General features: G+C 42.6%; 1 protein-coding gene across 1 annotated transcript in view; it reads right to left on the bottom strand.

Annotated features, from left to right (window-relative positions):
- LOC103121600 (aldehyde oxidase 4-like) overlaps positions 1-14326 on the bottom strand; it is a 73992-nt gene that overhangs the window by 23767 nt on the left and 35899 nt on the right. The window contains exons 18-20 of the mRNA XM_060184151.1: positions 5999-6095; positions 3535-3659; positions 712-845 (exon numbers count right to left, since the gene is read on the bottom strand). Coding sequence (XP_060040134.1) covers positions 712-845; positions 3535-3659; positions 5999-6095 — 356 coding nt within the window. The remainder of the gene's footprint in view (positions 1-711; positions 846-3534; positions 3660-5998; positions 6096-14326) is intronic.

Here is a 14326-nt window from a genome sequence, read left to right as displayed (position 1 = left end):
ATCCTTGCTTGGCTTTCCCTCCAGATGACGAAGAGGCTAAGTGGACAGCTCAGGCAACTTCAGCCTCAGGTTTATTTCAGGATCAAATGCATCCCTTGTAGGGCTGGGTGGTGTATGTGTCACCATGCTCAAGGGCTAGGGCTTAAGCCCCAGGCCCCCACCTGCAGGGTCATGTTTCATGAGTGGTGGAGCGGTGTTGCAGGCATCTCCCTTTCTCTCTCCTAAGTTCTCTCTTTCTGTAAGTAAGAATAACAAAAGGCCTCCAGAAGCGATGCAGTTGTGGTGCAGGCATGGAGCCCGAGCAAGAACTGTGGTGGGGAAAAAAAAATGCATCCCTTCACTTGGTATCACTCGAACCAAATTACTTACGTATTTTAATGACTGACAGGCAATGTGGTGAGACACAGTACAGTCTGTGCAATAAAACAGAATTCAGGCACACTTTGAGAAATAAGCAGGTGTTATTCCCCTCACCTCCACAGTGATCACCGGCCGCACTGACTTCCCCACGGCCTCTCTGGGAATGACAGAGTGGGCATGAACACGGGCCTTCTGGCTCCTGGCTCAGTGCTGCTTCACTCACATGCTAAGCGCATCATTTGAACAGCACAGGCTATGACTGGTGCCATGGCTGGGGTTAGGGCTAGGAGGACGCGGGTGGTACCTGCAGTGCCAGGATTGCTGACAGCTACAGTTGCGACTGGGCCTTACTTGTTGGCGGCCACAGCAGAGATAGCTGCGAGCATAGAGGGCTTGGTCACTTTCCCCCCAAATGCTCCTCCGGTTCTTCTCATGTGGCAGGCGATTCTACTCCTTGGGACATTTAGTGCTAAAGACACATATTCCTGCAAGAGGTAAAGCCCCGTAAGTGCGATCGATTCATTTACTTCCTTGCTACTTCCTCCCTTTCCATCAAGTAAACTGGGAAATCCAGTGATTCAACAAACACATTCACATAGCAGTGCAACTACCACCCTAGTTTAGTTTCAGGACATTTTAAAATACCCCCAAACCTATCTGTTAAGCTCCTCATCTCCCTGAAGTCTACTCTACCCCCTCCAGGCTCCAGCACCAGCCACCAGCAGCCTGCTTTCTGTCTGTAGACAGGCCTGTTCTGAAGCTTTTAGATAAAGGAATTGTAGAGCACGTGGTCTTTTGGGACCACCTGGCTTCTTTCACTTAGCATAACATTTCCAAATTGTATCCCTGGCGTAGCTCAAAGCAGCACTCTAGTTCTTTTTGTAGTGGAATAACAGTCCATTGCATCACTTGACCACAGTTTTTACTCACTCATCAGCTGAAGCATCTATACCTTGTTTTCACTTCTGGTTATTGCTTCTATGAATATCTGTGTGCAAATCTTTGCGTGGACAAAGGTTTTCATTTATCCTGGGTAGGGACCTAGTCATGGCATGGCTGGGTCACACAGTCACTCTGTATTTACCACTCTGAGAAGCTGTCAGGTTGTTTCTAAAGCAGCTGTGCTGTTTTTCATGTCCACCAGCCAAGTGTGGAGACTAACTGCTCTGCATTCTCACCAACACTGGTCTTTGTTCTTTTGGCTATGTCCTGTCTAGTGGGTGTGGAGAGGCACTGCTGTGGCTTGGACTTGCATTTCCCTATTACTGAATGATGGTACTTAGCAGTCACCTACACTTTCCTTGGAGAAATGTATGTTCCTTCGACTGAGTACTAGGCCTGCTTTCGGTATCATAACAAGCCTGTTAGACCCAGGAAATGCTGGATGTCACGGCGCTGACTTTACTCTAGGAGGCGCTGGTGGTGGACAGCAATGGTGACCTAAGGGCTCACATTATCCCTGTGGAACCCAGAGCCATACACCCTCAGAGAGAGTGCAGAAGTGAGCCTCCTACAGACACTCTCAGGTTTGTAGGTGACCCACAGCTGCTTCAGGACTCAGCCCATGTCTCCTCAGTCCTCTGTCCTCTTTATAGCTAACAGAGTGCAGTCACAGCTGAGCTCAGCCTTAGCCTCCTTCAGACTTTCATTCTGCCTTGCACAGCATTTGGTTGTCTTTTCCTCCTGTCAAACCTACTCATTCCCAACAAGACTCCAGGTTCCAACTCACTGGGTCCCACAAGGAAGCCCCCAGCTTGTTCTCAGCAGTGCCTGACATTATTCTTTCTCTCAGCATCCTTGCGTAAGTAATCCCTTGTGCTAGGACTACTCAAGGGCCCACAGCTCACTGTTCAGAAGAAAGTGAAATAAAATGTTCCCTAGTTTCATAATAGGCAGACAGGCGAGTCCCCTGTTCCTGCATTTCAGCAAACGTAGGGGACTAGAAATGTAACCAAATTGGGTTGAATCTTTTCCTTTCCTAGCCAACCAAGTATCTTTCTTTCTTTCTTTCTTTCTTTCTTTCTTTCTTTCTTTCTTTCTTTCTTTCTTTCTTCCTTTCTTTCTATGTTTATTTATTTATTCCCTTTTGTTTCCCTTGTTGTTTTATTATTGTAGTTATTAGTGTTGTCGTCGTTGTTGGATAGGACAGAGAGAAATGGAGAGGAGGGGAAGACAGAGGAGTAGAGAAAGATAGACACCTGCAGACTTGCTTCACCGCTTGTGAAGCAACTCCCTTCCAGTGGGGATCCAGGGGCTCGAACAGGAATCCTTAACGCTGCTCCGTGCGCTTAACCTACCGAGCTACCGCAACTCCCCCAAATTATATCTTTCATTTTGTATTCACTTGTGCCTTGGCACCCGGATAGGGCAGGGAATGTAACCAATTCCCCTTATCCTTTGTTTTACATGTACCTTGATGACTCACCATGTGACCAATCCATTCGCACATTAGCCTTGTGCCTGTGCACACTTGATTGGTGCACCTTGTAACCAATCAAAATGTACCTTTTCTAAAACCACCCTGTAACCAATCAGCGCATGCCACACCCACCCGGCTTGAAGGGTATATAAATGGTTTTCCAAAAATCACACGGACAGTCTAGAGCTGCAGGAGTCTGCAAGAATCTGCTGGGGTAGTAGGAGTAATAAAGTACCTCCCTGCCCTCCGCAGCGGGGGTCTCAGCCTCAGACTCGACCTTTGGATCTGCTGCACCCTAGAGCTGAAACACCTTGGGGCTGTAACACTCGGAGCAATACCACAGATACTTCCTTAACAAAAGGAACGTTGGAGGATTTTTTGTTTGTTTGTTTGTTTTAACTTGCATGATGTGGCAAAATCTCAACTTCTACAACAGGACCAGAATTCACATGCTACTTCACGGGGTTGAAAATATCTTGAGGCTGCAAATGCCTTATACATATACCACCAATCCAGGAAAAAAAATCATATAGAAAAGCCACACAAAGAAGCATAAAGGGATGTTTAAATAGAAGAGGAAAGATAAGCCTTGTCCTATGTTTTGGAAGATAGCTACCTTCTGAGTCCTCTTTGACAGGTCTGACTTTTTAGGGAATTATTAGCCCCACTCCCCCATCATCCTGTCATTTAATGTAGGGTGGGGTTGACTGTCAGGCTCTCTCACCCCACAGTCACGCAGCCTCATTTCCTGTTACCTGCACTTGCATTGGGAACTGCGTTCCAAGGTATAGCACCATTTCTTTGTCTTCCTCTTTTGGGATAGCAAGGATGGTTTGTGTTTCCATATAGAAATGCTCCTGTCCTTCTACGTGGATCTCACCTGTCAAACAGGAACACAAGGTGTTATTTAGTTGCAAGTTCCAGCCTAGGATTATCTTTCTCTCTCTTTTTCTTCCCTCCTTCCTTTCTACTCCCCTCCCCCACTTTATAAAGAGCTAGTTGTGTGGATGGGGGGGCTGGGCAGTGACACACCTGGTGGAGCACACACATTACCACGTGCAAGGACCTGGATTCAAGCCCCTGCTCCCCACCTGCGGGAGGGGGGCACTTCATAAGTGGTGACTCAGGGCTATAGGTGTCCCTCAGTCTCTCTCCCTCTATGTCTCCTCCTCCTCTCTAAATTTATCTTTGTCTTATCAAATAAAATGAGGAGTGGGGGGAAAGGGGATGGCCTCCAGGAGCAGTGGCTTCCTTCTGCAAGCACTAAGTGATAACCTTGGTGGCAGTAAACAATTTAATTGATCAATTTAAATGATTTATTGAAAAAAATGGAAAAAATTATTGGAGGAACTGAAGATTTGTAAGACTGTTGTTGTCACATGTGTGTAGTTTCTTATCTTTCTGTGATAGGGAGGCACTGCACCACAGGGCTGACCCAAGAACCCTTGCTTTTAACTACAAGAATATATTTTCCTTTAAATGTTATTCTCACCATAATGGCAAGAGAATGAGAAGGTGCTAGTTCTTTCTTGTTCATAGTGGAAAACTTGAAATAAGATGAGAATTTGGAATTGGGGCAGAAATGTCAAACAGCTACAGAGTCAGTTGATGGAGAGAAAGAATGTGGTGATGGCCAGCATGGAGCCTGCAGTCAGGTCCCTGGGCTGGATTCCCAACATGGAGCCTGCAGTCAGGTTTCCTGGGTTGGATTCCCAGCTCTGGTCCTTAATGTCTGTGTGGCCTTGGGCAACTGCTTTTCCCTTCCCTAGTCTCATGTCCTGACTATATTTGCCTCCCAGCATTTGGTAGAGAATTAAATTAATTCTCCATGAATCTCTGGGCCTCAGAGCAATACCCAGTCTGATGCATGGGACTGCTCAGAAAATTTGGCGTCAGATTTAAGTAGTTTAGTATATACATGCTGAAAGTAAAATGACTCATGTTCTGTTGTTCCAAGAAATAATTTCAAGAAATCCTTTGACTCTTATTAAAAAAAAAACCACTTATTCTTAACATTACAGAAGTCTTTGGGCTAGTTTTAATGTAAAAATGTCTCCTCTTGCAGATTAAAGCCAGAGCCAAATGAATGTCCTAAGATAGCCTACCAGCTGCTAAGAGTGAGCTGCACAAACCCTAATTCCAGATAAGCTGGTAAGAACAGTCAGATCATACGACAGGGGAAAACCCTAGCTCTGCCATCTCAGACCTTCACGTCTTGTAACTCTTGACAGTGATATTGTCTCTGTGATTCAGTTGTCCTCACATCACTAGGAGACAAGCCCCCATTCTAGGAATGAGCAAGTGAGTTTTAGAGTTTGGCCAACTGCACTGAATGAGGAGGGGACAGAGCCTGAGTTAGTATATGTGCCCAAGTCCATGCCATCACAGATCTTACCACCTCAACAGACAAGGAAATTGAGGCCAAGAGTGGGTGACTGACTGGGGCTACTTAATAGATTGGGCACCATTAGGATTAATTAGGAATATTACTAGAGACACATGATATAAAGCCTAGTCTCCATCTTCTTCTTCTTCTTCTAGCGTTTGCCCCTAGTCTCCATGAAGTAAAGCAACTATTTATTTACTTATTTATTTGCCATCAGGGCTATTGCTGGGGCATGGTACCTGCACTAAGAGTCCATCACTCCTGGCAGTCATTCCCCGCCTCCCTTTGTTTTTCTTTCTATTTTATTGGACAGGAAAGTAGAGGATAGAGAAGGGGAGAGAAAGATAGGCACCTGTAAGACTGCTTTACTGCTTATAAAACTTCTCCCCTGAAGGTGGGAACCAGGGCCTTGAGCCTGGTCCTTGTTCGTGGTAATGTGTGCAGGCAACCAGGTGTTCCACTGTTAGACTTCAATAAGTCATTTTTTGAAAAAGCTACCACAGAAGAAGTTATGCTGTAAGATTATACATATATGAACTCCGAACAAGTCAAATGATCTATGGTGATAAAGGTTAGAATAAAACTTTTGGAAACAGGAGAGACTGAGAGGGGGCATGGGACTATTTTCTAGTTGGAAATGCTCTATGTCTGCATGCGGATATTATTTACATCAACTCCACCAAGCTGTAACCTTAATTTATTTGGCCATCTACAGTTGTGATTTGAAAAGTCACACTAAGGTTGAGAAACACTGCCTTGAGGTTTTCCAATCCAGATGGTCAAATTTAGTCTCCACCTTTAGAGTCACCACTTCCTGGTCCCAAACCACTCACCTTCAATGATCTGGTCAACATGTTTAAAAGCATGCTCTACATTTCCTTGTTCAATTTTTTTCTCAACAGAAAGAAATGAGTTGTGCTCTAGGGCTTGCTGAAGGGGGGGGGGAAGGACCAAAGCAAAAAAAGTTTAGTTAATTTTTTAAAAAAATTTTATTCTAATAAGACACTCATCTTCCATCAGTTTCGTCTGGTCCTTCACCATCTGGTCTTCACATATCTAGACAAGGTCAACAATGTGGAGAATCAGAAGGAACTGATTTGAGATGGATCATGGGCATTGGTGACTCTGTAAGTGTTTTTTTTTTTTTTTTTAATTTTATTTATTTCACTTTTCACCACTCCCATCACCAAAGGTCTGTTTCCTCATCCCCACCCCCATGGAAAACCACTATAGTTCTCCCATAGTCTTGAAAATAGGTTGATACTTTGTTTTTCACATTTGTAGATGCAATTCTCTATGTTCTGTATGAGTGAAACCATTCTGTAGTTGTCCTTCACCTCCTGACTTGATTCCCTGAGCATCATCTTCTCCAGTTATCCTATCTTCTATTTTATCCCAAAGGACATGATATCATACCTTTTTACTGCTGCATACTACTCTGTTGAGTCTATGCCCCATAACTTTTTTATCCAGTTGTCTGTCAAAGAGCATTATGGTTGTCTCCAGGTTTTTGCTATTGTGAACAAAGCGGCTGTCAACATGGGGGTGCAGATATCCCTTCCAATCAGTGTTATGTATCTTTTGGGTAAATGCCTAGCAGTGAGATTGCTGGGTGACTCCATAGTTTTATTCAAAGCTCTTCATAAGAGCTGAGGGTAGGTAAAAAGGGGAAATGAAATAAAGATTTACCCCATAGATTACTGTGGCAACTTGGCAGTCAGGTACCAATCTGTTGGTGGTGATGGGGGCAAATAACAGAGTAAGTTGAAGTCAGGAAAGAGGCAGCTGGGGGCCCAGGAATGCTCTTAGTCATCACTTTGTGAAGGTGACCTAGGCTGAGAATGTAACTGGATGGGGTTAAGCTAGGAAGATGGATAATTCATTTGAGGTCAAGGTCAATTCCTCATAAAGTAATTGTCTGAGGTTGAAACCAATTGAAAGCAAGGCCTGACTGGCTGGGGAGCAGATTTTCTATCCAGAGGTAGGTTTTCTATGACAGGTAGATTGAAGTGCTGCACCAAAGAACTTGATCTAAGGGGGGGGGGCAATGTTGCAGATAAACTGTTTTGATGGACTCTGTGGCTTACTGTGCTGGGTAGAAAGACTAAAATAAAGTTCAGGGGCTTATTTTTAAACTTAATTTTTTAAAAATTTATTTATTGGGTAGAGACAGAAATCAAGAAGGTAGGGGGAGAGAGGGAAAGGGACAGAGAAACACCCAAAACACCCGCAGCACTGCTTCACCACTCACAAAGGTGCTGGCGGGGGCGGGCTTGAACCTGGTCCTTGCTCATAGTAACATGTGCACTCCACCAGGTGCACCATCACCTGGCAGGGGACTCTTTAAATGGGTATTGTTGTAAGTCTTATAGTGAAGAGGTGAGGACTAGGCCAGAGGGAGTGGCTGTGGGAGAAGTCAGAATGGACAGGAAGAGGCAGATTTAAGGGTCGTTGGAAGATTGACTTGGAAAGACTTGAACTTGGTAATTGCTAGGAAAAACAGAGGACAATCAAAGAGGCCCTCTTACTGGGCCAGGTTTCATTTTGCTTACTTATCTCTATATCCTTTTAGCCCTTCTTCATGCTTATTGAGTAACTAGTATGGGCAAAGCACTTCACTAGGAACCAGGGATACAAAGATCCAGGAATACCCTCCTGACCTCACTAACAACAACAAATGAAACAAGACAACGGCTACCGTTTATCAGATGTGTTACATGTGCCAGGTGCTGTTTCAAACATTTTATCTGAATTTTCTCCTTTCATTTGCTTGGCAACCTTTATGGTTCCCATTTAAAGGTGAGAAAGTGGAGGCAGGAGAGTGTAAGTTAGATGCCAAAGCTTTGATTGCTGTTCAGAGTTCCCTGGGGGCTGAGCAATGGTGCACCCTGTTGAGCTCACATGTCACCACGTGCAAGGACCCAAGTTTAAGCCTGCAGCCCCCACTTGCAGTGGGCAGCTTCATGAGTGGTGGGGCAGTGCTGCAGGTGTCTCTTTCTCCCTCTCTATTCCCCTTTCTCCTCTCAATTTCTCTCTGTCCTATCAAATAAAAATAAGTATTTAAAAAATAGGGTGGGGGGTAGATAGCATAATGGTTATGCAAAGAGACTCTCATGCCTGAGTTTCCAAAGTCCCAGGTTCAATTCCCCACATCACTATAAGCCAGAGCTAAGCAGTGCTCTGGTTAAAAAAAAAAAAATTACTTGGAGAATTGAGCGGTAGCGCAGCGAGTTAAGCACATGTGGCGTAAAGCATAAGTACTGGCGTAAGGATTCCAGTTCGAGCCCTTGGCTCCCCACCTGCAGGGGAGTTGTTTCACAGGTGGTGAAGCAGGTCTTTCTCTCCCCCTCTCTGTCTTTCCCTCCTCTCTCTGTTTCTCTCTGTCCTAAGAATGATGACATCAATAACAACAACAATGAAAAACAACAAGGGCGAGGAGACTTCTGGAGGCGGGGCTGCGAGCAGCAGCAGATCTATTTCTCTCCTCTCCTCTCCTCTCCTCTCCGGATCAACTAGGAATACCAAAGGAGACCACCTGGGACCGCAACAAGACAGGTCTAGAATGACTACAGGAACCCACCAAATCACCAGTGAGTACAAACACACATGGCTGGTGACAGAGAGGAACCTAGGGAGAGACTAAGTGGCTGGTTTATCAGTTTATCAGTTGAGACAACACCTCCAGTTCTGTCCCACCAACAAGGGGACAGGTGAAGGGAGGAGAGGACTCCCCGGAGACCCACCAAGTGCAACTCTAAGTCTCCATTGCTACTGCCCTCAGAGTCTGGAGCAGCGGCAGGGAGGGACACTGGGGGACAGAGATCTAACCAGGAAACTCAGGAGAAGACCTATACCTCGGTGGCATAGCTGTGGGGCTGTGAAAGTCTCTTTGCATAACCATTGGACTATCTCTGCCACACCCTGCCTTATCTCTTGGTCAGGAGTCAGTGATTAAGCTAAGAAGCCTACTTATAGTTTAGAAGCCCTCAGCTTCCCATAGCCTACAGAGAAGAAAAAAAAAAAAAAAAGAGGCTTTTAAATCACTGAGCTCCAACTCAGGGATTAAAATACTATTGAAACAACTGTTAACTTCCACCACTGTGAACCCTTTAATTACCTTACTTAGACACAAGTCAATCCAGGAAATAGTGATCAGTAATTTGAAAAGTACTAAGGGAAGTCATAACATAATATATAAAATGGGTAAACCAACAAGAAGAAATATTGGAGAAATGAACCAGGACAACAGTCCAGCTAAAAGCCCCCCAAAGGGTGAAGCACAAAACGAGTTCAACATCTAAACATTAGCTAAGGAAATAATCACAGGAGTGAGTAAAGAGTTTGAAAGAATTTTAATCAGAAATACAGAAACAACAAATTAGACGCCAGAAGAAAACACTAAGTATCTCAAGGTTATTAGAGAGCTGAAAGCTGAAATAGCTGAGCTAAGAACACAACTAGTTGAACAAGCTAAGACACTGAACAAGCTAAAACAGTATCAGAACAGGGTAACAAAATAGATGAACTCCAGAAAACAGTAGAGGGCAGAGAGAATAGAGTCAATGAGGCTGAAGACAGAATTAGCAAGATTGAGGATGAATTAGAGACAACTCAAAAAGAAGTAAGAGATCTCAAGAAGAGATTAAGAGATGCTGAAAACAACAACAGAGTCCTATGGGATGACTTCAAAAGAAACAATATATGCATTATTGGCTTCCTAGAGGAAGAAAGAGAAGGAGAGGAAGAAAGCATTCTTCAGGCCATAGTAGCTGAAAACTTCTCTAGTCTAGACAACATCAAAGACATAAAGATTCAAGAAGCCCAGAAGGTCCCAAACAGAATTAACCCAGACTTAAAGACACCAAGACACATCATATTTAGAATGGAAAGGAATAAGGATAAAGAAAGGATCCTGAAGCCTGCAAGAGAAAAACAAAGAGTCACCTACAGAGGAAAACCCATAAGATTAGCAGCAGACTTCTCCACACAAACACTACAGGCCAGAAGAGAATGGCAAGATATCTATTGATTGCTCAATGAGAAATGCTTTCAACCAAGAATACTATATCTTGCTAGACTGTCATTCAGACTAGATGGAGGCATCAAAACCTTCTCAGACAAGCAACAGTTGAAGGAATCAACTATCACCAACCCTGCCCTGAAAGAAGTTCTGAAAGGTCTTCTATAAACAGTCAAACCATCATAAAAAGGACAGAAATCAGAACACTCTAGAAAATCTACAAGAATGGTGTTAAAATATCTTCAATCTTTGATATCAATAAATGTCAATGGCCTGAATTCACCTATTTAAAGACACAGAGTAGGAAGATGGATCAGAAAATACAAACCGGGGTCGGGCAGTGGCGCAGTGGGTTAAGCGCACATGGCGCAAAGCGCAGGGACCGGCGTAAGGATCCCGGTTCGAGCCCCCGGCTCCCCCTGCAGGGGAATCGCTTCACGGGCGGTGAAGCAGGTCTGCAGGTGTCTATCTTTCTCTCCCCTCTCTCTCTGTCTTCCCCTCCTCTCTCCGTTTCTCTCTGTTCTATCCAACAGCAAAGCAACGTCAACAATGGCAATAATAACCGCAATGAGGCTGCAACAACTAGGGCAACAAAAAGGGGGAAAAATGGCCTCCAGGAGCTGTGGATTCATGGTGCAGGCACCAAGCCCAGCAATAACCGTGGAGGAGAAAAAAAAAAAAAAAAAAAAAGAAAATACAAACCAACAATATGTTGTCTATAGGAAACCCACCTAACTCAACAAGAAAAACACAGACTTAAAGTGAAAGAATGAAAAACTACCATACAAGCCAATGGCCCACAAAAAAGGAACAGCTATTCTCATATCTGACACGATAGACTTTAAAATAGATAAGATTAAAAAAGATAGGGGGAGTCGGGCTGTAGCGCAGTGGGTTAAGCGCGGATGGCGCAAAGCACAAGGACCGGCATAAGGATCCCGGTTCGAACCCCGGCTCCCCACCTGCAGGGGAGTTGCTTCACAGGCGGTGAAGCAGGTCTGCAGGTGTCTATCTTTCTCTCCTCCTCTCTGTCTTCCCCTCCTCTCTCCATTTCTCTCTGTCCTATCCAACAACGACAACAACAATAATAGCTACAACAATAAAAAACAACAAGGGCAACAAAAGGGAATAAATAAATAAAATAAATATTAAAAAATATTAAAAAACCCACAATATTTAAAAAAGATAGGAATGGACACTACTTAATGCTCAGAGGATCAGTCAATCAAGAGGACTTAACAATTATTAACATTTATGCACCCAATGAGAAGCCATCTAAATGTATCAAACATCTACTGAAAGAGCTACAGCAATATATTAACAGCAACACAGTCATAGTAGGGGACATCAACACCCCACTCTCTCAACTTGACAGATCATCAAGGCAGAAAATCAATAAAGACATAAGGGAGCTAAATGAAGAGATAGATAAACTAGAACTATTGGACATTTTCAGAGTCATTCATTCCAAGAAACTGGAATACACATTTTACTCAAATCTACATGGGTCATTCTCAAGGATAGACCATATGTTAGGCCACAAAGACAGCATCAGCCAATTCAAGAGCATTGAAATCATCCCAAGCATCTTCTCAGACCACAGTGGAATTAAACTAACACTTAACAATCAACAAAAGATTAGTAATAATCCCAAAATATGGAAGCTCAACAGTACACTTCTTAACAACCTCTGGGTCAAAGAGGAAATAAAGGAAGAAATCAAAATGTTTCAAGACTTCAATGAAAATGAAGACACAAGCTATCAAAATATTTGGGACACAGCTAAGGCAGTACTGAGAGGGAAGTTCATAGCTATACAAGCACACATTAGGAAACAAGAAAAAGCACAAATAAACAGCCTGATTGCACATCTTAAAGACATAGAAGAAGAAGAAGAAGAACAAAGGAACCCTAAAGCAACCAGAAGGATAGAAATCACTGAAGTTAGGGCAGAAATAAATAACATTGAGAATAAGAAAACCAAACAAAAGATCAACGAAAGTAAATATTAGTTCTTCGAAAGAGTGAACAAAATCGACAAACATTTAGCCAGACTCACAAAACAAAAAAGGGAGAAGACCCAAATAAATCAGATAGTAAATGAAAGAGGAGATACCACAACAAACATTCAACATATCATGGAATTCAACATATCATGTAAGGCTTCTATGAACAACTATGTGCCACCAAGCTAGAGAACCTGGAAGAAATGGACGATTTCCTAGATACCTACCAACTTCCAAAACTAAGTCAAGAGGAAGTGGATAACATGAACAGGCCCATTACAGCTAATGAAATAGAAACAGTTATCAAAAATCTCCCCAAAAATAAAAGTCCTGGACCAGATGGTTTTACAAATGAATTCTACAAAACCTTCAAAGAAGAACTAATACCTCTACTTTTAAAAGTCTTCCAGAAGATTGAAGACACTGGAATACTCCCTTCCAACTTCTATGAAGCCAACATCACTTTGTTACCAAAAGCAGACAGGGACACAACCAAAAAAGAAAACTACAGACCAGTATCTCTGATGAACATAGATGCTAAAATACTGAACAAAATTCTAGCCACCTGGATACAGCAGTATATTAAAAATATTGCTCATCGTGACCACGTGGGGTTTATCCCAGGCATGCAAGGTTGGTTTAATATACATAAATCAATCAATGTGATTCACCACATCAATAAAAGCAAGACCAAAAACCACATGGTCATATCAATAGATGCAGAGAAAGCCTTTGACAAAATACAACATCCCTTTATGATCAAAACACTACAAAAAATGGGAATAGATGGGAAATTCCTGAAGATAGTGGAGTCTATATATAGCAAACCTACAGCCAACATCATACTCAATGGTGAAAAACTGGAAGCATTTCCCCTCCGATCAGGTACAAGGCTGCCCACTATCACCATTATTATTCAACATAGTGTTGGAAGTTCTTGCCATATCAATCAGGCAGGAGCAAGGAATTAAAGGGATAAAGATTGGAAGAGAAGAAGTCAAACTTTCCCTATTTGCAGATGACATGATAGTATACACAGAAAAAACTAAGGAATCTAGCAAGAGGTTTTCAGAAATCATCAGGCAATACAGTAAGGTGTCAGGCTACAAAATTAACATTCAAAAGTCAGTGGCATTCCTCTATGTAAACACTAAGCTAGAAGAAATTGAAATCCAGAAATCAATTCCTTTTACTATAGCAACTAAAACAATAAAATATCTAGGAGTGAACCTAACCAAAGAAGTGAAAGACTTGTATACTGAAAATTATGAGTCACTACTCAAGGAAATTGAAAAAGACACAAAGAAGTGGAAAGATATTCTATGTTCATGGGTTAGTAGAATTAACATCATCAAAATGAATATATTGCCCAGAGCCATATACAAATTTAATGCTATCCCCATCAAGATCCCAAGCACATTTTTTTTTTAGGAGAATAGAACAAATGCTACAAATGTTTATCTGGAACCAGAAAAGACCTAGAATTGCTAAAACAATCTTGAGAAAAAAGAACAGAACTGGAGGCATCACACTCCCAGATCAGATCTCAAATTGTATTATAGGTCCATTGTCATCAAAACTGCTTGGTACTGGAACATGAATAGACACACTGACCAGTGGAATAGAATTGAGAGCCCAGAAGTGAGCCCCCACACCTATGAACATCTAATCTTTGACAAAGGGGCTCAGACTATTAAATGGGGAAAGCAGAGTCTCTTCAACAAATGGTGCTGGAAACAATGGGTTGAAACATGCAGAAGAATGAAACTGAACCACTGTATTTCACCAAATACAAAAGTAAATTCCAAGTGGATCAAGGACTTGGATGTTAGACCACAAACTATCAGATACTTAGAGGAAAATATTGGCAGAACTCTTTACTGCATAAATTTTAAAGATATCTTCAATGAAACGAATCCAATTACAAAGAAGACTAAGGCAAGTATAAACCTATGGGACTACATCAAATTAAAAAGCTTCTTCACAGCAAAAAGAAACCACTACCCAAACCAAGAGACCTCTCACAGAATGGGAGAAGATCTTTACATGCCATACATCAGACAACAGTTTAATAACCAACATATATAAAGAGCTTGCCAAACCTCAACAACAAGACCACAAATAACCCCATCCAA

This window comes from Erinaceus europaeus, unplaced genomic scaffold, assembly GCF_950295315.1.
Source record: "Erinaceus europaeus unplaced genomic scaffold, mEriEur2.1 scaffold_612, whole genome shotgun sequence".
In the NCBI taxonomy this organism is placed as follows: domain Eukaryota; kingdom Metazoa; phylum Chordata; class Mammalia; order Eulipotyphla; family Erinaceidae; genus Erinaceus; species Erinaceus europaeus.
The sequence above is the reverse complement of the archived record's forward strand: the minus strand, read 5'-3'. Positions and strand labels throughout refer to the sequence as shown.